At 35.0% G+C, this 27,767-nt stretch overlaps 1 protein-coding gene across 1 annotated transcript; it reads left to right on the top strand.

The window, feature by feature from the left end:
• On the top strand, positions 1–27,117 carry LOC141620921 ((+)-delta-cadinene synthase isozyme C2-like). The gene is made up of 4 exons (XM_074437666.1): positions 1–125; positions 197–482; positions 19,852–20,224; positions 26,886–27,117. Exons 1-4 carry the CDS (start codon positions 12–14, stop codon positions 27,115–27,117), a joined length of 1,005 nt encoding a protein of 334 aa, XP_074293767.1. The 5' UTR covers positions 1–11.
• Positions 27,118–27,767: the final 650 nt, after the last annotated feature.

Genomic DNA, 27,767 nt, shown 5'->3' on the forward strand with positions numbered 1-27,767 from the left:
GAAAAAGAAAAATGGCAGCAACGGCATCAAACAATAGTGCAGGAAATTTGCAGCAGCGTCAGTCCGCAAATTACGATCCCTCAGTTTGGGGGGATTTCTTCGTCACATATGCCTGTGACAATAAGGTACATTCGCTAAATACGATACTCGCCCCAGATTCATGTAAATTAACGATAATTGTTCTTTTTTTTGACAGAATGTTCGTGTATGGCTTGAGGAAGCTGAAATGCTGAAAGAAAAAGTGCAAAAAATGCTCAAACATGAAGATGACTTCACCATTGAACATCTTAGTGAAAAGTTGAGCATTATTGATGCAGTTGAGCGTTTGGGGATTGCGTACCACTTTGAGACGGAAATTCAAGATATGTTGCGACGAGTTTTCGAGCATTTTAAGGACGAGAATAATCACCAACATTATGAACTAGTAACCTTAGCCCTTTTGTTTCGACTTCTACGGCAACATGGCTACAATGTTTCAACTGGTATGTCACACATCCTCCTATATTCTAACAAAATAAAAATTCTCAAATGTTTCCTTCCAAAAAAAATTTCGCTAAATATGGATATAAGTCTTTCTTTCATTACTTTTTTTCTTTTATATAATAAGGGGTCGTTTGGTTGCCACCTAGAAAACATAGGCATTGGAAAATCCCATGATTTTGAAAAACATGGGTTGTTTGGTTGGCATAAATTTTAGAAAAGGTAGGAATTAGAATTTCCCAGAACTTCCAATGCCTACATGATGTGGGAAGTTGCTTACCTACTCCCCCTTGGTCATTGGAAGTTCCTGTGGAATTTAATTTTTACATGAGCAACCAAACACTTTTCCGAAATTCACCTGTATTGGATGAGGGAACTTAATTCCCATGAATTGTATTTTCCTAGGAAAATTAAGTTCCTTGATCAACCAAACAACCCCTAAATTTCATTATATAATCTTTTCTAAATATATATTCTTCGATTTTAACTTCATATCTCTTATCCATAGTGTGTAAATATTTAAATTCGCTTTAATTTTATCATCTTTATTTGCTAAGCTTTCTAACATCCCAAACCAAAAAAATCGTGCATTTATGCACGGGATTTACACTGGTATTATATCATACGGAGTAATACTTTATTAGTGTATAGTTAAATGGGTAGTTGAATTAATTTCTATATAAACTTAATGTCATGGGATATTATACGCAAAATTGTGAATTAATTGGTCTAAGCTAAGGTTAGAACGTTATTAAATTATTTTGTTTGTTTATTATAGAGTATAATACCGCGGATTGGAACGATTTAGCAACTTCTTATTTAAAAGACAACTAGTTTTGAAACCTTGTAGAAGTTTCCCTCGTTTGGTTAATAGTTAATATTACCTTTATATATAAACACGAATTATTTGGAAACATGTCAAATGATAAAATAGGATGTGCATTATGAAAATTAAACATAATAACACGGTACTCCGTACTGTATTAGGATATTAGGCCCATTAGGGCCGGCTATCGTTGAGAGTTTATGCTAGTAGGGTTTATTATATATATATATATATATATATATATATATATATATATAGATAAGATCTAATGAGTCCAACATGGGTCATTGAGTCCATAAGTCCCTCTAAGGGCCATTGGATGGACTAAATGGAAGGTTGAGATGAATTTGATTAAAGGCCTTTAAAAAGAAAAGGAAAAAAATGTGGATGGTTGGATTGAGATGGATGGTTGAGATTGAAAATTACCAAAAAAATTTACCACTAATCAAATTTCTATACACTAATTAATTTTTCTTTCTCTCTCTAGCCCCTAATTAATCAGTTTTGAGTTTTAGATTTCAGAAGTATAAATGTAATGTTGTATGAGTTTTACAAGTGTAAATGTGACAGAAATATAATTTTAACATTTTACAAGTGTAAATGTGATGTTTTACAAGTGTAAATGTAACATTTTAAGAGTGTAAATTTGATTTTTTGTGACGGAAATTTTGAATTTATATAATTTTAACATTTTACAAGTGTAAATGTGATGTTTTACGAGTGTAAATGTAACATTTTTAAGAGTGTAAATTTGATTTTTTGTGACGGAAATTTTGAATTTATATAATTTTAACATTTTACAAGTGTAAATGTGATGTTTTACGAGTGTAAATATAACATTTTTAAGAGTGTAAATTTGATTTTTTGTGACGGAAATTTTGAATTTATATAATTTTAACATTTTACAAGTGTAAATGTGAAGTTTTACGAGTGTAAATGTAACATTTTAAGAGTGTAAATTTGATCTTTTTGTGACGGAAATTTTGAATTTATATAATTTTAACATTTTACAAGTGTAAATGTGAAGTTTTACGAGTGTAAATGTAACATTTTTAGAGTGTAAATTTGATTTTTGTAACGGAAATTTTGAATTTATATAATTTTAACAATTTACAAGTGTAAATTTGATGTTTTACGAGTGTAAATGTAACATTTTAAGAGTGTAAATTTGATTTTTTGTGACGGAAATTTTGAATTTACATAATTTTAACATTTTACAAGTGTAAATGTGATGTTTTACGAGTGTAAATGTAATGTTTTAAGAGTGTAAATGTAGTATTTTAAGAGTAAATTGGTCCTTTGAGTGTAACTTTGGTCCTTTATAAGTGTCACTTTTGTCCTTTAAGAGTAAACTTTAGTCCGACTACCAAAAAACACCACCACCGTCGTCCTCCACCACCAACTCATATCCACAAAAAATATGAGTGAAAATCTATATAATTTTAACGAGTGTAAATGTAAAGATATACGAGTGTAAATGTAAAAAATATGAGTGTAAATGTAAAGAAATACGAGTGTAAATGTAAAGAAATAAGGGTGTAAATCTGAAAAATGCGTGTAAATGTAAAGAAATAAGAGTGTAAATGTAAAGAAATACGAGTGTAAATCTGAGAAATGCGTGTAAATGTAAAGTAATATAAGTGTAATGTAAAGAAATACAAGTGTAAATGTAAAGAAATACGAGTGTAAATGTAAAGAAATACGAGTGTAAATGTAAAGAAATACGAGTGTAAATGTAAAGAAATACGAGTGTAAATCTGAAAAATGAGTGTAAATGTAAAGAAATATGAGTGTAAATGTAAAAGAATACGAGTGTAAATGTAAAGAAATATGAGTATAATAAATATATTTTTTAGATCTAAGAATAAAAATCATAATAATACGATTTTTTTTCAAAAATCTACTATAAATTTATGTAAAAGAATACGAGTGTAAATGTAAAGAAATATGAGTATAATAAATACTCCCTCCCATTCACAATAAACCTCCCATTTCATTTTGGCACAAATATTAAGGAAACACACTACCCCACCATATAATTAAATTTGAACCACACAAATACACTACCCCACCATACAATTAAATTTGGACCACACAAACACTTTCCAAAAAAGGAAATAGGGAGGTTATTGTGAATAGACGGAAAAGGAAATAGGGATGTTTATTTTGAATGGGAGGGAGTATATTTTTTAGATCTAAGAATAAAAATCATAATAATACGATTTTTTTTCAAAAATCTACTATAAATTTATGAGATCTACGAATGTAAATTTGAAAAATGAATATAACTTTAATAAAAGATTAAAGGAACAAGCTTTCAATTGATTTACAAGTGTAAATGTGAGGAAGTAAAAGTGTAAATTTAAAGAAAAACGATTGTAACTGTAAAAGAACACAAAAAAACAAGCAGATCTAAAACCACCACGGTGTAACTTGATAGATCTAAAAAACAAAAAAAAATGAAAATAAAAATAAAATAAAAAAGTAAGCGAAAACAGAGAAACCAAAAAAAACTGAGAAAATAAACTAGAGGAGAGATGTTGGGAGTTGGTAAGAGTTGTTTGGCCCTCATTTAACTATGATTTATTTCACAATTAAATAAAAACGACAACACCACTATCCTCTAATTTATACCAACCACCACTATCCTCTAATTTTTACCACTATCAGCCACTATCCTCTAATTTAAAAAATTTAAAAACGATAACACCATTAACAGCCAACATTTATACCAACCACCACTATCCTCTATTTTTTTTAAAAAAAGTAGAGATCTGAAACTTTAAAAAAATATCGTCTTATGAAACCAGATTTGGTGGTTTCTGAGTTTTTGTTTTAAAAAAGAAATGATTATGGTGATGGCAGTGATGCGTGGTAATGTGCGTGGCAGCGGCGACGTGGTGGTCGTGTTGTTGTCGCGGAGTTGTTAAGGTGGTGGTGTTATTGTTGTTGTCGAGGTTTCTCCCTTCTTTTTTCAGATTTGGAGTGCGGTGGTGGGGAAGTTGTAGTGCGGTTGTGTGAAGGTTGTGCACGGTGGTGGCGAGTTATTGTTGTTGTCGAGGTTTATCCCTTTTTTTTTTCAGATCTAGAGTACGGTGGTGGAAGTTGTAGTGCGATTGTGTGGTGGTTGTGTACGGGGGTGGTGGTGGAGTGACGAGGGAGGTGAGGGTGTGGTGATGGCAGAGGGAGCGTGGCGGAACAGGAGGAAGGTGAGGGTGGTCGGGGTGGTAGTAATGGTGTGGTTGTTCTTGTGGATGTTGTTGGTGGTGAGTGAGGGTGGTGAGCTCGGATCTGGCCAAAAAGGGAGAAAAGGGAGGGAGTGTTGTGGATCGGTGGTGGTGTGGTTGGTGGGCGTGGGTAGGTGGCGGTGGAGGTGGAGGTGGTCGTGGGGTCGGGTAGGTGAGGAAGAGGGGGGAATTTTTTTTTTTTGAATTATTTGGTTTTTGAATTTTGTTGGATTTTTGAGAGGATTTGAGTTTTTTTTGGTTTTTAGAGAGATGAGGGGGAGGATAATTGTGAGATGAGAGAGAAGTGGGTGGAAAAAGAAGGGTTTTATAGTGAAATTAGGGTTTGATTAGTGAAGGTAGTGAGGAAAAATGATTAATTATGATTGATCCCCTAATTTTAGCACTAATCTCTCCCTTTTTCCTTTCAATCTCAACCCCTCATCTCATCTTTTCAATGGCCCCTAAAGAGGACTTAGGGACTCAATGAAATTAGGTGGACTCACTTGATCTCTTCTCTATATATATATATATATATATATATATATATATATATATATATATATATATATATATATATATATATAGGGTCGGGATCCGGTGAGAACCACTAAGATAATGAGAACCGTGAGAACCCTTACTAAATCATCATCAAATCTTGTTCCGAAAATTTTGATTGATCATTTACCCTTAGTTTAGTTTAATCCAACACATTTTTTGTATAGCTTAACAAAAAAAAATTGATTTTATTAACAAAATATAAACTTAATGTACAAAAAGACAACTAGGTATACTAAATTGGTTATAGATGCACGAAAATGAATATTAGGTGCGTGAAAACTGTTACATGCATGAAAATGATTACTAGGTGCATGAAAATATCAGGCTCTAGGTGCACGAAAACGAGTTCTAGGTGCGTGCAAATTGTTAGATACATGAAAAATGAGTAGTATGTGCATGAAAATTAATAAAATGTTTCTCGTCTCGATTCCGGTCAATAATTTATACCTTTTGGACCAAGAAATATGTTATTTAGGCATAAAATTCTATGCCGAATCCAACTATATCGTTATTTTTTAGAAAAAAAAATCCTTAAGGTGGAGTTCTCACGGTTCCCACTATGTAGGTGGTTCTCACCGGATCCCAAATCTATATATATATATAGTAAAGTTCAAATGAGTCTCTTATATCTTTTGAGTCCATAAGTCCCTCCCACAACCCTTGGATCATGCATGGTGGGAGGTTGAGATTGAAAGCAAGAAACATACTTAACACTAATTAATTTACTTCTCTCTCTAGTTTTAGTAATACATTCACTAATTCATTATCATACACAATTAACACCACCTTTTGTCTTATACTTCAAAGTTTGTGAAAATTTTGTTAACATTTTTCCTGGTTCGGTTTTTTCAATTTTTTTTTTTCGAGACAAGTTTTCGACATTTTAGGATTTTACGAGTGTAATTCTAACAGCAAAAAGTGTAATTTTAAGGAATATTTACGAGAATTTTGCGTTTTACAAGTTTAACTTCAATCTTTTACGAGTGATTTTAACGAATAATTCGGTTTTTCATTTTTTTTTCGAGACAAGTTTTCGACATTTTAGGATTTTACGAGTGTAATTCTAACAGCAAAAAGTGTAATTTTAAGGAATATTTACGAGAATTGTGCGTTTTACAAGTTTAACTTCAATATTTTCCGAGTGATTTTAACGAATAATATTTTGAATTTTTGTAATTTTATCACAAGTTATTGTAATTTAGCATTTTACGAGTGTTATTTTAATGACAAAAAGTGTTATTTTAGTCCAGGTAAGTGTAATTTCAGTCCAATGAGATTGTTATTTTTAGTCAAGGAGAATGTAATTTTAGTCCAGAAAAGTGTAATTTCAGTCCAGAAAAGTATAATTTCAGTCCACTGAGAATGTAATTTTAGTCCATTGAGAGTATAACATTAGTCCAATGAGAATATGAGAATATGACCAAGTCCATTGAGAGTGTAACATTAGTCCAATAGAAGTAAGTGTAATTCTAGCAGAAAAAGTGTAATTTTAGCCGAAAAAAGTGTTATTCTAGCAGAAAAAAGTATAATTTTAACAGAAAAAAGTGTAATTTAGCGGAGAAAAGTGTAATTTTAACAGAAAAAAATGTAATTCTAACAACAACAAAAGCGTAATTTTAGCAGAAAAAGTGTAATTTTAGCCGAAAAAAGTGTTATTCTAGCAGAAAAAAGTATAATTTTAACAGAAAAAAGTATAATTTTAATGAAGAAAAGTGTAATTTTAACAGAAAAAAGTGTAATTCTAACAACAACAAAAAGTGTAATTTAAGCAGATAAAGTGTAATTTTAGCAGAAAAAAGTATAATTTTAACAGAAAAAAGTGTAATTTTAATGGAGAAAAGTGTAATTTTAAAAGAAAAAAGTGTAATTCTAACAACAAAAAGTGTAATTTTAACAGAAAAAAGTGTAATTTTAACAGAAAAAAGTGCAATTTTAATGGAGAAAAGTGTAATTTTAAAAGAAAAAAGTGTAATTTTAATGGAGAAAAGTGTAATTTTAACAGAAAAAAGTGTAATTTTAATAAAAAAAAAGTGTCATTTTAATGAAAAAAGTGTCATTTTTTTTGCCACTACCATGCAACGACAACTACAACAAATGCTCAACAATAACAAAAAACAACCACCACCATAATAATTTCTTTTAAAAAAAAACAGAAATTTAAAAAAGAAAAAAAAAATAGATTTAGACGCACCAATAAAAGAACGACACCACCATTAACTCCCCAACATCAGTTCGTCGAAAAAAATAAATAAATAAATAAATAAAACTCTCCAGCAACCAGATCTGAACTAAAAAAAAAAACAGATCTGAGAGAACTAGAAAGAGAGATAGAGAAGAAGATGTGTCATTTTTTTTTTGCCACTACCATGCAACAACCACTACAACAAAAACAAAAAACAACCACCACCATAATAATTTAAAAAAAAAACAGAAAATTAAAAAAGAAAAAAAAAATAGATTGAGACTCACCCATACAAGACAGACACCACCATTAACTCCCCAACATCAGTTCGTCGAAAAAAAAAAAAAAAAATCTCCAGCAACCAGATTTGAACTAAAAAAAAAAAAACGTGCACAGCTTGTAACGTGAGGAAGGTGGAGGGAGGCCGAGGAATGAGGAAGATGGAGGGAGATGCGGCAGGAGGAGAAGTGGCGGTCGTGGTGTTGTGGTGGTGGTGTCGGGTTGTTGAGGAAAGGAGAAGTGGTGGGTGGATGGTGGTCGTGGTGGTCGTGGTGTGGGTTGGTGGGTTACGGGTGGGTGGTGGTCGTGGTGGGTGGTGAGGATTATTTTGGTTTTTTTGGAGGTTTTGAATTATTTGGTTTGTGAGAGATTTGGGTTTAGATGGAGAAGAGTATTGAAATTGTGTGAAATGAGAGAGAATGTGGGTGAGTGGAAAAGTATATAAGTTGAATTAGTGGTTAATTAGGAGGTAGTGATTAATTAGTATGGATAGAGAGACATAGTGTAAAATTAGCTTATTAATCCTCATTTTTTGCTTTTGATCTCACCCATCCATTTTCTTCATCCAATGGATTGGATGAGGACTTATGAACTCACACTTATAGGTAGGACTTACTTGATCTTAACAATATATATATATATATATATATATATATATATATATATATATATATATATAGAGTGAGCATCCCATGAGTCTAGCATCTTAGATGAGTCTAGCATATCAATAAGAACCGTTGGATCAACAAGATCCAACAGCCCTCATTCTTCCACGTCACCCTCTATCAATCTGCAAAATTATAAAACTACACACTTCCTCTTTCACGTCTCATTACTCGCATAAATTTTATCTCTCTACAAGTATTCTCTCCCCCCCTCTCTCTCTCTAAACACCATAGTCATCAATTATTCAACAAAAAAACAGACGATCTAATTCCTTCAACCGCCTCTTTTTCCAAAAAACATTAAAAATCAAACGAAATTTTTATTAAAATCAAGCGAAGATCTTCAAAAAAGTTTAGTTAAGATTATATTAGATCGGTTTATCGCATAAAGAAGAGGTATAAATCGCTCTCAATTTTCGTTATATTTTTACAAAAATTTCGTTGTGATTTATGTTATTTGAGTTGTTGTTGTTGTTGTTGTTGATGATTGTTATTGTTGTTGTGGTTGTTGTTGATTTTATTGATGATATGAAGAAACTATTAATTGATTTAGGGTTAATGTTTTGCTCAAACTGATTAATTGATTTTTCGCCAAAAAATTAGGTTTAATTTGCATGTTGCTTTTGTTGATCATGAATTATATAAATAAACTGTCAATTGATTGTATATATATTCACTTTTTCGAACATAGAAATTGAGAAATTAATTCTAGTTTTTGTTTTCTTAGTTATTAAATTCTGTGATACTTCATGTTCTAATTTTCGCCTAAAAATTAGGGTTAACGATTTATAAAAACTGAGTAATTAATGTACGCTTTTGTGTTTGCGTGGGATTGATTACTGTAATAGCGTTATCGTAATATTACTCTGCATGATGAAGCGTAACGATTTCATAAAATCCTCAACTCTTCTTATCGTAATAGCGTTTCAGTAACATTACTCTTGCATGACGTAAATCGAACTTGAAAAATCTTGTTACAATATTGTATATTTGATGTTATTGGTTTTTTCTCATTAAATTTGATGGTATAACAATTGTCATAAACTCACAAATAATGTTTGTAATATTATTCTTGTAAAATTATGAATAATGATGGACCACAAGCTTCGCATAAGTTTTAGTTATTAATAGTCGAATATTTTGTTTTTAATGTCAGAATATTTGAAGAAGAAAGTTTGAGAAATCAACCGATACAAAAAAGGCGCGCAAAGAGAAGATATATACAAAATGGAGTAAGACTCTGGCTAATCGGTCATGAAGATAGGTGTGAAGAAGGCAACGTTAATGAAGTTGAAATCCTAGTTGAGGCTATTAACATTATTGTCATATTTTGATGTGTGATTATGATGTATACTTCTTGTAAACTTTTCACATTAATACGATGTGATATTGCAAATCATTTTAGTGGATCAACTGGGCTAGTCTGTTTTCACTTGATTTTTTATTATTGAAGTAATTAAAGTTTGGTCTTTTAACACTGTATCCGTATTATTTTTATGAATGAATGATGTTACAGTAACACAATTACTGTATCAATGTTACAGTAACATTGTCACTTTTAAAATACGAAACATACAACTTTTTCATTACATTTTTAAACTACTTTATACACCGTTTGATATAATACACAAACTAAATAATAATTATTGTAACATTGTTGTCATGTTAGTTTAATGAATTAATGTTTTTACAAAGAATAACATTGTTGATAATATTGATATACCATTGAAAAATTAAATATAACGAAGATGTTACAAGAACAATCGTAACTTTGATTAATGACCGATATTCTTTGTAACACTATTGTTGTGACGTGGCAGAATAAGGATTGGTTGTATTGGAATTAGGAGGAACGTACAAAGTTATCTAATAAACTAATAAAGCAATAAAGTGTTGTTGACCATACAACAAATAACACAACAATAATGGTAAAAGTGTCCACTATCATTCCAACTTCAATAACATTGCTTTCTTCATGCCTATCTCCATGATTGATTATTCAACGTCTTGCTTTTTTTTTTTGTATATATTGTATCCTTGTGCGCCTTTTTTTTGTGTTGGTTGATTTCTCAAACCTTCTTCTTTCTTCAATTCTTCTGACAACCAAAACAAAACATTCGACAATTACTAGATAAACCATATGCGAAAGTCGGTGGTCCATTATTAATGATAATTTCACAGTAACAATATTACAGTAACATCATTACAGTAACATCATTACAGTAACATCATTACAGTAACATCATTACAGTAACATCATTGCGAGTTTATGACAATGTTAAACCATTATATTTAATTGAAAAAAATCACATAACATCAAATATACAATGTTGTAAGGATATTTTAAGTTCAATTTTGTCATGCAGTTTTAATGTTACTGTAACGCTATTACAGTAACAGGTGTCGTTGATTTTTTTACGAAAACTAATTGAATCCTCACATTTACCGCAATTTCACGAAAACAAATCCAGGTATGAATTTAATAATGTGAAAACCTTAATTTTTTTTACAAACATTTATAACACAAATAATAAACGGTAAATAATATAAAATGATGTTATACCACAAAATAATCCATAAAATCGCAAATTAACACATAAATCAATTACAACAAAGCATGAGAAAACGAAAGATTGTTAGTTTCACCATGACATAGCCCTAACATTTTAAATAGTTTGAATACAACATATAATCGACATTAATAGTATGAACAATCAACAATAACAATTTTTAAATTAACTAGAAAGCGTAGAACTAACCTGGAAATCGATTGAAGGTAATCGAACGAAAAATGCGATTTCAGCTGAAAGATCTAAATCGGGGTTTGATTAAGTTGTTTAAATCGATTGAATAGATTCAATCCCGAATTGCTAGAATCATGAATTAACTGAATTGATTGAACTAATAAAATTGCTTATTGCTTGAGTTTCTAAAATTGATGAGATTAATTAAACGTGAATTGTTGAAAATTGGAAACCTAGAATTTGGGGATCCAGAGAAGAAGACGATTTAGAGAGAGATGGGAGGAAGAGAGATAAAGTGATATTGGGTTATGATGATCTTTGTTAGGTTAGATTTTTAAGTTTATATAGTATGAGCTAGGATTAATCTCAGCCATTCATTTGTTTAAAATCGAATGGTTGAGATTAAAATGCTAGACTCATCTAAGATACCTAGACTCACTTGATGCAATTTCTATATATATATATATATATATATATATATATATATATATATATATATATATATATATATATATATATATATATATATAGGATCCTATGAGAACCCCCTTCCCATAAGAACCATGAGAACCCAAGGTTCAGAGCTTTAATACCAAATGTTCAGAACCCAAAAAAACTCCCTTATCACCACCACGACTGTACCACACTACATTATCACCACCATTCACGCCCAGACCAATCACCACCATTCCCGATTACCACCATCACCCCCATTCGCCGCAATAGTCTGCCACCCAACACCGCCGCCACTACTATGACACAACCACCACTATTCTCGCTGCACTTCGACCACTGTTTCCCGCATAAATCACCATCACCATCGACATTAAAAACAAATACAAAGAACCCAAAAAGCTAAACTGCCTTCATCATTATCATCGATCATAAAATCGACACCGTTAACTGAACTCTATTCACCGTCGTGAACAACCTGGTACTCACCATTGCCCGCCAATCACACCCATCAACCTCCACGACCTCATACTCCCCTGTTTTCCCCTTTTCTCGCCGATCTCCTGTTCGCGTCGCACCACAACCACCACCCCTGCTCCCTCCTCCTTCCGTCGAGCCCAGTGTAGGCCAAGACATCCGCACATAGGACTCAAGAACATCTAAATCGCAATTAGTAATCTTGAGAACAAACGAATCACCAACATCAGCACATCGGACTCAAGAACATCTGTTCTTTGAGTGTGTGTTTAGCAGACTGTGTCTTAGTCTACTGCAGTAATGGTTGCAGGTTTCATGGCCTGGGGAGTGTGTTACTTGGGTACTCAAATGGAGATGCAGATTATTATTGATGAAAGTTATAGAAAGTCAGAAACAAAAGTCGAGTAGACTTATATATCAAGTAGCTAATGCTGTAATTGAAGGGGTTCAGGAACAAATAAAATGGAGAATTAGGAAAATGGAGGCAGATTAAAGTAATTCTACGTGTTTAGCATAGCTTAATTGTTTAGAGTTGCTGTCATAAGTAGGTGCAACAGGTTGTTTTGTGCCGAATCTAACATGTACTCTCAACTTACGGAAAAAATTTGTAACTCGCTGAACGTTTGGTACAAAAGTTCTGAACCTGTTGTATAAAGGTTCTGAACCTTTAGTACAATAGTTCTGAACCCGAGGTTCTCATGGTTCTCATGTAAATAGGGTTCTCATGGGATCTTAACCCTATATATATATATATATATATATATATATATATATATATATATATATATATATATATATATATATATATATATATATATATGGGATGCTATAAGTCCTCCTTATTTGGGTGAGTCCTTGAGTCCTCATCTAAGCCTTTGGATTAACATAATGGATGGCTAGGATTAGAGCAAAATAAAGGACTGTTATATAAATACTACAAAACCCTAATCTCTCACAACCCTCTCATTTCACTTCCTCACAACACAAAAATCTCTTACTTCTCTCTCTTCCTCTCACATCTCTCTAAACTCCGGTCACCTCGCCACCACCAGTCCCACGCTGCCACACCTTGCCCCCATCACTCCGATGCTGTCATGCCGCCACCACCACTCCAAGGCCTCCGCACCAGACAACAACCCTACGGAGGACTCCTCCACGCTGCCGCCTCCCTCCTTTTTCCATTTTTTTTTCAGATCTGAGAAGCCATAACCACCGCTCTTTCTCCCTCACGCCGACGCCGCCAGACCGCCTCCACCATTCCATTGCCGCCATCACTCCACGCTCCTCTTCCCCTTTCTTTCTTTCTTTCTTTCTTTCTTTCTTTCTTTCTTTCTTTCTTTCTTTCTTTCTTTGTCCTCTCGTCTTCCATTGCAGATTTTTTTTTATTTGTGTCAAGTATGGCGGTTGTTGTTGCAGGCGTGGGTTGGTGGTGGTGGTTGGAGGAGTCGTCCTCCACTGCATATCTGTTTTTTTTTCAAATTGTATTAAAATTGGCGGTTTGTTGGTGGTGGTTGGAGGAGTCGTCCTCCACTGCATATATAGAGTAAAGTTCTAATGAGTCCACCTATATATTTGAGTCCATAAGTACTCACTACATCCCTTAGATATCCCACTAAGGATGGTTGAGATTAAAAGCAAAAAAACATACTTAACACTAATGAGTTTCCTATATACTAATTAATCCACTTTCTCTCTCTAGCTTTAATTATACATTCACTAATGGATTAATTATACACAAAAAAAAAAAAATTTTGAGCATAATTTTTTTTTTTGGACTGAAACTTTATACAAATGTTACTACACTTTCACTGTTTTAAAAGTGTAATTTCAACGGAAAAAGTGTAATTTTAACAAAAAAATTGCGGTTTGACGGATTTTATTTTGAAATTTGAAAATTTGAAGCAAATTTACAATATATTTTGCGTTTTACGAGTGTAAGTCAGTTTTTTCGACAAATATTATTTTGAATTTTTCCAATTTTAACACAACTCATTGTGAATTGAGTGACTTATAAGTGTAACTTTATTCTTTTAAAAGTGTAATTTTAGTCCATTAAAGTGTAATTTTAATCCATTAAAGTGTAATTTTAGTCCATTAAAGTGTATTTTTAGTCCATTGAGAGTGTATCTTTAGTCCATACTAAAAGTGTAACTTTAGTCCATTAAAGTGTAATTTCAGTCCATTGAGAGTGTAACTTTAGTCCATTGAGACTGTAACTTTTGTCCATATTAAACATGTAACATGTGTCCATTGAGAGTAAAACTGTAGTCCTTGAGAGTGTAACTTTAATAGATATAAGTGTAACTTTATTAGAGAAAAATGTAACTTTAATAGAGATAGCTGTAACTTTAATAGAGAAATTTGTAATTTTAATAGAAAAAAGTGTAATTCTAATAGAAAAAAGTGTAACTTTAACTTTAATAGGGATAAATGTAATTTTAATAGAGAAATGTGTAATTTTAATAGAAATAAATGTAATTTTAATAGAAATAGTTGTAACTTTAACTTTAAAAGAGAAGTGTAATTTTAATAGAGAAATGTGTAATTTTAATAGAGAAAAGTGTAATTTTAATAGAAATAAGTGTAATTTTAACTTTAAAAGAGCTAAGTGTAATTTTAATAGAGAAATGTGTAATTTTAATAGAAATAAGTGTAATTTTAACTTTAATAGATATAAGTGTAATTTTAATAGAGAAAAGTATAATTTTAATAGAAATAAGTATAACTTTAACTTTAATAGATATAAGTGTAATTTTAATTGAGAAATGTGTAATTTTAATAGAAAAAAATGTAACTTTAATAAAGATAATTATAATTTTAATAGATCTAGGTCTAAAAAAAATAACAAGACGATAAAATGAGAACAAAAAATGAGATGAGCAAAACAAAATTCTGAAAAAACAAAAAAAAAGGTGAAAATGTGAAGAACAAAACACAATAAAATGAGAAGAACAAAAAAAGAGTGAAAATGAGAACAAATAACAACAAAGAAGACTAAAATTTCTGAAAAAAACAAAAAACGATTAAAAAAAAAGAAAAAGACACCACCACCACCACCAACCACCTCACTCACCACTACCACGACAGCCCTCACCCCCACGACTACCACCACCTCCACCATGGCAGCCCCCACCCCGCGACAACAACACCACCCAACCACAACCCGCCACCAACCTACCAGCTACGCAGCACCCTCACCACGTCCTTCCCGCCAACAATGGTTTCAAATCTGGAAAAATAAAATAAAAAAAATAAGATCTGAAAATAAAAAGAGAAAAAAGAAAAGAAGCAACAAAGGAGGAGAGGAGGAGGTGGCCGTCGAGTTTGGTGGGGCTAGGCAGGTGGCTGTGTTGGTGGAGGAGAGGAGGAGGGAGATCGTAAATGGCGAGGAGGAGGTAGGCGTGGGTGAGTTGTTGAGGGTGGTTTTAGTGGTGGTGGCAAGTTTTGGGGGTTGGAGAAGAGGGGAGAGGCTGTCGTCATGTGGTGGTTGGAGGTCGATGGTGGTGGAAGGGTGGGGTTGAAGAGGAGACCAGATCTGGGCGTGTTGGTGGACGGGTGAGTGATTGGTGGCAGCGTGGGATCGGGTGGTCGTGGGAGGAAGGAGTAGTCGGTGGTCGTGGCGGTGAGTTGTTGTCGGGGATGGTAGGAGGAGAGGCGGCAAGGAAGGAGAGGGTGACGGTGGCAGTGGTGGCGTTCGTCGGGGTGAGAGTCGGTGGGATGGTGGTTGTAGGGGGTGAGGAAGGGATTTTTGAATTTTGATTTTTTTGGGTTTTATTTTTGATTTATTGAGTTTTTTTTAGAGAGGGATGAGAGAAATGTGTGAATTGTGTGAGATGAGAGATAATTAGGTAGGAGAATAAATTATATATAGTGGATTAGTATTTAGTTAATATGGATTAGTAAGGGTAGTGAGAGAGAGTGCTTAATTACCCTATAATCCCCTCTTTTTTTTTGCTTCAATCTCAACCTTCTATCTCCCTTATCTAATGGTCCTCAAGAAGACTTATTGACTCACACTTAGGAGGGAGGCTTATATGATCTCAACACTATATATATATATATATATATATATATATATATATATAGAGAGAGAGAGAGAGAGAGAGAGAGAGAGAGAGAGAGAGAGAGAGAGAGAGAGAGACATATATATATATATAACACTCATGTATTGAATCAGAATTAGATAGATCATCAATAATAATATTTCCTTATGTGATTCTCTCCACTCTATAATCTTATCATGGTATCAGAGTCTCTTTCTTGAGGACTCTAGAAAATCGCTTCCGCATTTTTGCCTGTGAGCAAAAAGTTATGGCGCTCACCGGCGGGATATTCGTTTAGCTTAAAAAAAATCCCATAATTGTGTACGACACCTTGTGTCTTCTTCTTATCTTGATTTTAGCCGATTGGTTATCATGAGAGTACCCCTCAATCCCTGATAATGGCATCGAAAGATTCCAAAAATAATTTCTTTTGAATTTTGATTAAAAATCTTCAAATTCGTTTAAGGTGGTATAAAACTGATCGGCGAGTTACGTACTTATAATTATCATGATGGTGGTCCAAATCTATTTGGCGTTCGAAAAAATTAACGTTCTCCATAACTTGAAATTGACGGATAATTTTCCGTTTTATTGATATTTGTTAGGTTCGATTAGTGTTCCTTCAAATTAACTCATATTCGACAAGTTCGAAAAACTTAACATTCTTGTTCGAAGAAATTTTAACGAGTCTATACTCGTTTCTTACCTACATTTGAAGACGAAGAAGATTATTGTAGATCGAAGAAGATGAAGATTGAAGATTTCATTTTTTTTCTTTTTATACTTTTTTCTTTGTATTTCTCCAATCGTAAAGTTCGTACTATGTAATGCTTTTACGATTGCGGGAGGGTATTAGGATATTAGGCCCATTAGGGCCGGCTATCGTCTAGGGTTTATGCTAGTAGGGTTTATTATATATACACCCATGTATTGAATCAGAATTATATATACACCCTCTATAATATTACCATACTGTGACTGTCAACTCCCTTTATTTATTCTCATATTTAATCCTCGCTTTCTTTTCAAGGGTTAAAATTATCAAATTTTGAGTGAAAATCTGTTAGAGATTTTGCGGTTTTTATTTTAAATGGTTTTTTGTTATTCTAAATTTTTAATTATGGTCATTATGTAATCAAATAATAAATAAAATTAATTATAAGAATGTCACTTGGAATAAATTTGAATGTTTTAGTTAGCCTTTTAACTATATTGTATAGATTTAATTATTATTCCATATTCAAAAATGATATAAATTAATGAGGTGTACAAATCGTATGTGGGATAAAATTGAATGTGTTAAGGTGATGTGTAATAAAATTGAATGTGTTAAGGTAGCCTTTTAATTAGATAGTATAGATATCAAGTTATGTTATGTGAGTAGCGTTGTTTAAATAAATCTGAGAGGCCGGTTCGGAAATTCACACTAAGGCCCCAAATAATACGAAATCGAACATCATAAATAGAGGTCTAATCAATATTTTATTATCTTAATACGTCTCCTCACTCAAATGTCTTTTAGACATGAAGAGTTGGTTAGTGCACAAACTCCTTCATACCTCGTGCTGAAACTCACTTGTAAGATATAGAGGGCTCTCAGGATTTGAATGTGACCCCTCGGTCACCTAGCTCTGATACCATGTTGAGAAGACCATCTCAACCAAAAGTTTAAGGTGATGGTTGAAATTTAATCAATATTTAAATATTCTAATAATATATGTTTGGGATTCTATTTGTACCCCTCAACTTTTTTTATTTTCTAAGGTGTATCACTCCTTTTTTTTGCACAAAAACGTTGACCCGCAGGGGCGGTTCTTGGGGGGGACACCCCCTAAGTCAGAAATAAATAAATTATAGTGCAATATATTTTATTGTTGTTTGTCTGGTTCAGTAGTAAGAAGCATTTATTCTCTCCCTAATCTAGAGGTCGTGGGTTCGATTACAACAACCAACAATTTCTGCTTATTTTTCCTTTTAATTATTTTTGACCTATTATTGTACAAAATAGGCCTAATAAACAATTAAATACTCTCTCCCTAATATAACAAGTAGTCTTAGTATTGTAATTATAAAATTCTTGATAAATATGTCAATCATTATTAAAAAATTACCAAAAAGAATAATTTGTTTGGTATATAATAAATGTTTTTTCCGTATTCTAATTTTGCGTCGGTCTGAGAGTCTCGTATTAAAAATTCCTTTAAAAAAGACATCCTTTAAGAAATATGTATGTGAAATGTATGAAATTTTATTATATTAATATTGATTTCGCCGCCACGTACTAAAAGTCTTTTGATTTTGTAAAATTTCCGCACCCCTTTTGTTCAAGTCCTAGAGCCGCCACTATTGACCCGCGATAACTTTTGTATATGAGTTCAGAAAACGGTAATTTTTTTCATTCTAAATATCTTATAAAGGCCTTGAATTTGAAAAAAAAAAATCATCGTTTTTTGAATTCGTAGCTACGGTCAATGTGAAAAAAAATACCAATTTCTAAATTTGTAGCCAAGAGTTATAATCGGTCAAAGTTTTAAAGCAAAAAAGGAGGGATACACCTTAGAGGGAAATAAGTGAGAAAATCGCTATATATTTTTGGGTTATTTAACGGGATTAATCCAACCTATGTCTCCCCTTCTCAAATTACCCCAACCTACGTTTTATCTCATATTAATCTCATCTTGTCACTCATTTTTCTCGTATTAGACCACACCTAAATTTTACCTGTTATAACAGGTGAAGTTATTAATCAACCTGTTTCTTTCTTAATTTTAAGGTTAATTCTTCTTCTCCCTCCACTAACCTTCTTCCCCTTTCTTCTTGTTACTTTAACTGATTACTTTAACTCCCCTTCAATTCGCTCCACCACCCGCCTCCGAAAACCCGCTCTCAGGAATTAAACCCCCTCGTATCCTCCAACGCCTCTTCAGTTGCCGTCGTTGTGGATATTACTACTAAGGATCTATATGATAAGATTGAGTTCAATCTATATGATAAGATTGAGTTCAATGATTTGGATGGTGGGGCTCGGAAACAAGGCTGGATGGTTACTTATAAAGGGAATGAATTGGATGCAACTGATAATAAACTGAAGATCTTTGATGTTCGGCATTCGCATAATAATTATGGTTTCCTTTTTTTTTTATTCCATTTCATTTAATTTATCAATGGTGTTTCCGAGTACCGGGTTTTTGAATTGGGGTTTTCAGTGTTTTAATGAGGTGATGATCGATACAGCATGACATTGATGATGATCAATTTGGTCGTAGGTTAATTGAAAAGGGGATCTGTGTATTGGTAATTTGTTGTTGTTTAATTGAACTGATTGATGAAGATGAACTAATTGCAAAAATAGAAAAAGAAAAAAAGATGAGTAAGGGTAGAGGGTAACCTGTTCAGCAGGTTGCCCTTCCAATAGTGTAATACGAGAAAAATGAGTGCAAAGATGAGATTAATATGGGATAAAACATAGGTTAGAGCAGTTTGAGAAGGGGAGGCATAGGTTGGATTTATCCTGTTAAATAACCCTATATTTTTAATATATGCAAATTAAGCTATTTGAAGAAAAAAAATCAATATGAAAAAAACTGACACGTATGTTATTGGAGAGACTTGAAGGTAAGCGCAAAAGAGAACAAATTTATACGAGTAATATGACTATAACAAATTAACAACACAAATTCTTGTAATTTTATAACTACAAAATATACGGAGGGTATTTTGTTAAATTTAAAAATGTGTCCCGTGACCAACATTATATATGATACCGTATCACATGTTCATTCTATTTGTGTATGTGTCTGTGTCCGTATTCGTTTTCCGTATTCATTTCGGTGCTACGAATCTACCTACTTGCGGTCCCAAAGTTTTTGCCCCGCAGATTATTCTAACTAGAAGCACGACTATGCTATGCTTGGCAGGTATTTTCAATAAATTTAGGGGCAACAAAGATGGATTTAAGGACTTCGTTACTGAGGATGTAGAAGGGATGTTATGCCTATACGAAGCAACACACCTCAGGTTGCGAGGCGAACTCATATTGGATAAAGCCCTTGCGTTTACTAAGAATACCCTTGAGCTCAAGTTACCCTCTCTTAGACCCTCTCTAGCGGCGCGTGTATCACACACGTTGCGGTGGCCGGTTCAAAAATGTCTTCCAAGAGTAGGAGGAAGAAAATACATTTCCATTTACCAAGAAATTGAGCTTCACAACCAAGTTCTTCTCAAGTTTGCAAAGTTAGACTTCAACTTGCTGCAATTGCAACATCAAGAGGAGCTTAGTATTATTACAAAGTAAGTATTGTTTGTCATTTACAATTTTTTTTTTTTTCAAAAAGTTATCATTTGACCAAGTGGTGTTAGTCCAGTGGTAGCCGGATCCGGATCGTAGGATCTTACGATTCTACGATCCAAAAAGTGGTGACCGATCCCGATCTTAGGTAGGATCTTAATTTTGTAGGATCTTACGATTCAACTTATGTCAATTTTTTTTAAAGTAGAATCTTAACTCGATCCTACGATTATACGACCCGATTCTCAGTTCATAGACTATACATATGAGGTAGTACCTCTTATTGTTTATTTTTTGAGTTTTATTTTAAAGTTTTTGAGTTTTGCTTTACTATAAAGTATTTGAGCACATTTATTAAAACATTACACTAAAAAAATATAATATTGCTCAAAAACTATATTTATAAATGGTAATATGCTCAGAAAAAATGTGTATATGTTCAAAAATTTCAAGGTGTGAGGTACTACCTCAGATGCGTAATCCTTTTTCTCCCCAATTCTAAATTATTAACATTTCAATTTTTCTAGTTACTAAACTTTTAGACATGACTTTTAAGATAGAAATCTACTGTAAACGAGAATAATTAGTAGGCACATGCTAAAATAATAGTGTTTTGAGATTTAAGCACGAGATTTTAATATATTTTGATAACACATTATGTATTTTCGTTAATTTGTAGGATCTTACGATTTTACGATCCGATCCTACCGATTCGATCCTAGGAAGCTCATCGATCCAAAGTAGGATCTCGATCCTAATAACATTGGTTCCGGGTTCGACTACTAGCTGGAGTGATGATCACTTGACCACTGCAGCCCCCAAAGAGGTGGCTTACATGGTCGATGTAGTGGTGCGGGAATACATGGACCCGGGGGAATTCAACCCCCTCGTCATCAAAAAAATAAATAAAAAGTTATCATTTCATTCAAAAACAAATGAAAGCAAATTACAATGAAAGGGATGACGACTTCACCAGTAAAAGTTTATAATTTTATAATCTATTTAATCTTTAGTTTCATCTAATATAAACATGTAAAGTTTAGAAATTAAACTTGTGATGTTGAAATTTATAATTTCATATAAAAACGTATAAATACTTTGGTATAGTTTTTCTTTGAATTTGCCAAATAGGTATTGTTTTTTGTTAAAATAAACGCATATATTATTCCAAATGTGATATATGTCAAAAAGAAAAACTAATAATATTGGTCGATTAAACTAAGTGCACAAATAACACAATAATAAAACTCGGTCTAAGTTATTACTTACTACGAAAATATTAATATGATTAAACATTCCCTATATACTTAGAGATTAATTCACGTTAAAAAGTTTCCTCCAAAATACACATCTCAAGACATTCGTCAACTTTTTTTTTTTTTTTTTTTTTTTTTTTTTTTTTTTTTGCAAGCAAGGAAAATGGCTTCCTTTCAAACCTTATTGGATCCGCCTAATTAGAACTATGGCGAGTGTCATTACACCAGAGATCATAGGGAGAGTCCGGAAAGCCCAAACCTTGAGGATACGCGACAACACGGAAAGCCGGCACCTCGTTCAACAGACCCATAGGGCCACCGTGCAATACCTCAGTGCTCCCGTCTAGGGTATCGAACCCGGGACCTCAATGTCGAGGGTGTAAGATATAGAATAGGGTTGTTGACAATTACATGTGTATTTATACAAGGAAGAAGATACTAGAAGCTAAGACTAAGGAAGGGAATAATATACTCCCTAAAATTAGGAGATATACAAGGTAACAAATAAACTAGCTGTTGACTAATATGTGCATAATAAACGATTTTATTCTCCATGATTTGTGCTAGCATTTGGTTGACTGGATATAGCATGAATATCCTTAACACTCCCGCGCAAGATGGACGGTCGTAGACGGAGTCCAATCTTGGAAGAAAGCTCGAGAAAACGGGGTTTGTGTAACGGTTTTGTGAGTGTGTCGGCGAGCTGATCGGAACCATTAATATGTTGAACACGAATTGCACCGGTCCGAACTTGTTCGTTGACAAAGTGGAAGGAGAGAGCAAGGTGCTTCATCCTAGAATGAAATACCGGATTGACAGAGTAGTGAGTGGCGGAGAGGTTATCACAATATATAGAGGGGGAGGTCGAGTAAGTGTAACCGAGTTCAGAGAGGATAGAAACGAGCCAAAGGACTTCGGTTGTCGTGGCAGCAACAGCTCGGAACTCAGCTTCGGTTGAGGATTGTGATAATGCGCGTTGCTTTTTGGAGGACCATGAGATGGGATTGGTGCCAAGATACACTAGATAGCCGGTTGTGGAGACGTAGTCAGCGGGATCTCCCGCCCAATCCGTATCACAGTAGGCATGGAGGGTGAGTGGGGTGGACTTGTTGAGGTGCACACCGAGATGGAGTGTGCCATTTAGATATCGAAGGAGCCGTTTGAGAGCCATCCAATGAGAAGAGGTGGGATGAGTGAGGAATTGTGCGAGTTTGTTGATGGAAAAGGCAATGTCGGGTCGTGTGAGGGAGAGATACTGTAGACTTCTAACAATGACTCGATATTCAGTGATGTTTTCGTTTGGTTGATGTGGTTCCTTAACCAAGGGCGGATGAGTGATCATTGGTGTCGATGCAGGGGTGCTTATGTGCATATTGAATTTGTGTAGGAGGTCGGAGATGTATTTTGTTTGGTTGAGCTGAAGACCGTGCTTGGTTGGGGTAACTTCGATGCCAAGGAAAAAGGAAAGGGGACCAAGGTCCTTTAGTGAGAATTTTTGCGAAATTTGGTCGATGAATTGGCGGATATGAGATGGGTTCGGACCGGTGACGACAATGTCGTCAACATATACTAGTACAAATAGGGTGGTGGTGGATGACCGTAGTATGAAAAGGGATGGGTCAAAGACCGAATTTCGAAAGCCAAGTGAGAGCAGGTACGTTTTGAGCTCAGTATACCAAGCTCGTGGTGCTTGTTTGAGGCCATAAATTGCCTTATGAAGATTACAAACATGATCGGGTTTATCGGTTTCTACAAATTCGGGAGGTTGTTCCATGTAAACCGAATCAGTGAGATGACCTTGTAAGAAGGCGTTGTTGACATCAATTTGGTGGAGATGCCATTGTTGTGCCACGGCTAAGGAGAGAACAAGACGAATTGTGGCGGGTTTTATAACTGGACTGAAGGTTTCCGAGTAGTCGATGCCGGGGCGTTGATGAAAGCCTTTAGCAACGAGTCTCGCTTTATGTTGTTTTAAGGTACCATCCGGGTTGTATTTTACACGGTAAACCCACTTGCAGCCGACTATATTTCGGGCTTGGGTACGAGGGACAAGAGACCATGTTTGGTTACGAAGGAGCGCATTATGTTCATCGAGCATTGCAGCGCGCCATCGTGGGTCAATGAGAGCTTGTTTTGTGGTGGTGGGTGTTATATGAGGTGAGGGAACAGTGGCGGTTTTAGCGTACTTGGAGTTGGGCTTAACAATGTTATTGGATAGGCGAGTGATGACACGAGGTGGTGGTGGCGGGGGTGGTGGAGGTGGTGATGGGGAAGCCGTGGTGGAGGAGGGAATGGTGGAGGCAGTGGGTATAGATGTGTGAGTAGGTGTTGAAGTGGGGGAGGTGGGCGTGGTGTTGGTTTGCGAGGAGGAGGCATGGATAAGTGTAGTGGGTGTTGGGGTAGGCTGGGGAGTAGGTGTTGGGGTAGGCTGGGAGCTAGGTGGAGTGAGGTCGAGAATGGGAATGGTTAGGTTGCACCATTGGTCAGGTGAGTGAGGTGGTGAGGGAGGTAGTCTGGAGAGTGAGAGGAAGGGAAATTCATGTTCGACAAACCGAACATGACGCGAAGTGTACACCTTTTTTGTGGAGGGGTCATAACATAGATAGGCACTTTGGGTGTTAGAGTAGCCAACAAAAACGCATGGAGTGGATTTGGGTTCAATTTTGTGACGGACATAAGGACGGAGCCAAGGATAGCATATGCACCCAAATGGACGAAGTTTGTTATAATTCGGTTCTTGACCAAATAAGAGACTATACGGGTTTTTGTTTTGAAGGGTGGGTGTGGGCAGTCGGTTTATAAGATAAGTAGCTGTCGCAAAGGCGTAAGGCCAGACACTGGTTGGCATTTTCGCATGGGTGAGAAGGGCAAGACCCGTTTCTACGACATGGCGATGGCGTCTCTCGGCAAACCCATTGTGCTCGGGTGTGTGAGGTGGGGAAGTAAGGTGAGTTATCCCGTCATCAAGGAGGTTGGGAGTTAATTTGATATATTCCCCACCATCGTCTGAGTAGAATTTTCGAATAGGTTTTTGAAAATATTTTTCGACAATTGCTTTGAAGCGATGGAACGTATTGTAGGTGTCTGATTTGTTTTTAATTGGATAAAGCCAAAAGTAATGAGTGTAATGATCAACAAATAAGACATAGTATTTGTAGGACTCATTTGACACGATAGGAGCGGTTCAAACATCGGAATAAATTAGGTCTAGCGGTGCAGTGGATTTAAGAGTCGAGACAGTGAACGGAAGTTTGTGACTTTTATTAATAAGACACGAGTTACAATAATCAAAAGATGAGATACGAAAATTATAAAGAGAATTTAAAAAATTCAAAGTGGCAGTGGATGGGTGACCTAATCTGGCGTGCCATAGACTACTGGTTGACGAGGGTTTTGAGTGAAAGGCTTGTGGTTGAGAGAGATAAGGATGCCATTGGTAGACGCCATCGAGAAACGGTCCTTGAAGGAGAATCTCACCCGTGGTGCGGTCCTTAAAACAAAACGAAGAGGGTAAGAAAACAGCAGTAGCATTGTTGTCATAGCAAAATTGAGAAACGGAAAAAAGATTACGCGAAATAGAGGGTACAACTAAGACATTATTAAATGAGAGTGATCGAGAAGAAGAAGGGATAGTGAAAGAACCATGGTGAGTGATGGGTAGGGCAGACTCGTCGCCAATGACGAGGTAATCTGGACCATCGTCGGGAGCATGAAGGGATAGGGTTTCGAGGTCCTTGGCAATGTGGTGAGACGCGCCGCTATCGATTAGATAGGATTCTGTCGAGGTATTTTGGGTGGTGGCTGTGTGGGCATATGGCCTGTTTTGGCGAGGTGGTGGTGGAGGGAAGACAACATTCGGATAATCCCTCTTAAAATCGGGACGGTCACGAATAACATGTCCCGTGGTGCGACAATATTGACATCGTCCACGAAAAGGGTTGTTGGAGGTGGAGTTGGAATTCGAATTGCTCGAATTGGCGGGTTTGGTAGGTGTTGGGTTGAGACGAGTAAGAGTTGGAGTGGTGGCGCTGATTGTTGTTGTGGTAGGTGTGGCGGTTGTTATATTGGGAGTGAGGAGGTCGGGACATGGCTGCGTGAGCAGACGGAGAAAAAGTGGTGGTATTGGTGTTGGTGTCTCGTTTGACAAGTAGTTCATGTTGTATTAATTTCTCGTGAAGATCATCAAACGTGATTGGAGTGTCACGTGCGCGAACAGCATCGATGACCGATTTGTAGAGGTTCTCAGGCAAACCTTGGATGATTTGTGAGGTGATGTCTTCATCATCCATCGGTTTCTCGAGATGTGCTAGTTGGGCAGTGATGGTTTTGATGTTAAGCATGTAGTCAGTGATGGAGGTGTCACCTTGGGTTATGTTTCGAAGTCGATCCTTCAATTGAAGGATGTGACCCCGAGAAGGGTTGGCATAAGTACGGGCTAGGGTTTGCCACGCTTCACGAGACGTGTTGGCATCAAGTATGATAGGTGAGACGGAATCGTGGAGCGTACCAGCGAGTGCACCGAGTATAAGATTGTCTTGTTTGAACCAAGTGATATATGCGGGGTTTGTTGTTGGTTTGGGTTTTGGGGTTGCGTCGGTGGCAGTGGGGGTGATCGTGGGTGGTGGAGGTGGATTTGTGCCATCAAGGAACGAGTATAGGCCGTATCCTCAAAGGAGTCGGGTGATTTGGAATTGCCATGAGCGATATGTGAAGGGTGTGAGTTTGATGCAGTTGGGAAAGGAGAGGGAGAGAAGTGGTTTGGTTGGTTCGTCGGCATTAGGAATAAGGGTGTTGGTGGTTGCTGTCATGGGTACCATGTGTGATACAATGAGGATGATGAAGGTTAGGATCGTGGCTCGTGATACCATGTAAGATATAGAATAGGGTTGTATTATGTATTGCATATTAACAGTGACAATTACATGTGTATTTATACAAGGAAGAAGATATTGGAAGCTAAGACTAAGGAAGGGAATAATATACTCCCTAAAATTAGGAGATATACAAGGTAACAAATAAACTAGCTGTTGACTAATATGTGCATAATAAACGATTTTATTCTCCATGATTTGTGCTAGCATTTGGTTGACTGGATATAGCATGAATATCCTTAACAGAGGGAACAGCACCTTACGGCACTCCTGGTCACCAACTCTTTTTATTAGTTTTATGTTTTAATTTCTTTTTCTCTAAAATCAAAATATAAGAATGAGACATGTAAGATAAATTAATGAGTCGACAATTGAATATTTATAATTAATACACTTAAAAGTATAAAATCTATATACATCGTACAAGAATTATACGGAATTACGGATCTATATATTCTAGATAGTTACAACCTAAGCATCAATCTGTACGATTATTTACCTATCTTAGCGTTAGCTCATTGATTTTGAACATGTAGGTGGTGGAAAGACCTTGATGTGAAAAATAAGTTGCCATATGCTCGTGATAGAATAACAGAGTGTTACTTTTGGATACTTGGAGTTTATTATGAGCCTCAATATGCCTTGGCCCGTAAGTTTGCTGTCAAAGTCATCGCTTTGGTATCAGTTCTTGATGATACCTATGATGTGTATGGTACATATGAAGAGCTAGAACGTCTCACACAAGCTTTCGAGAGGTACAATACGTAATTTTGGGAACAAAATTTAGCATAGCCACATAATAATGAGTCTATAGACGAGAGATCGTTGATTTCACAATATAATAATTCAATTGTCTTTGTTAAAAAAAAAAAACATTATTGTTCTATGGTTTTATAAGAGTTATATTGAACATTAACAAATTAACGAGTACTCCAAATTAGGTGGGATATTCATGTTATGGATGAATTCCCGGAGTATATGAAGACAATTTATCAAGCAGTTCTTGAAATTTATAGCGAAATGGAGGAAGAAATGGTCAAAAGAGGACGGTCTTTTGCAATATGCTATGCAAAAGAAGCGGTAAGTTGGATTATGTTAATTTTCAGCAGTTTTTATTAAAATACTACTCACATATATTCAACTAATGTTGTAATTAAAGTGAATAGAAGGGAGTATTTAATATCAGTGTCACTTGATAACGCTAATTAACCTTAATTAAAATTGTCAATATTAAAATTCAGTAATTTCGTCAAAATTAAGATCGATAATTTGATGATCAGATGAAAAGGCTAGTGAAAGCGTATCTAGACGAAGCAAAATGGCTTGTAGAAAAAAAGGTGCCAACAATGGAAGAGTACTTGAGAGTAGCCTTGCCATCCACAGCTTATCCAATGTTGTCAATGGTTTCATTGGTTGGA

This window comes from Silene latifolia, chromosome X (genome assembly GCF_048544455.1).
Source record: "Silene latifolia isolate original U9 population chromosome X, ASM4854445v1, whole genome shotgun sequence".
Classification (NCBI taxonomy): domain Eukaryota; kingdom Viridiplantae; phylum Streptophyta; class Magnoliopsida; order Caryophyllales; family Caryophyllaceae; genus Silene; species Silene latifolia.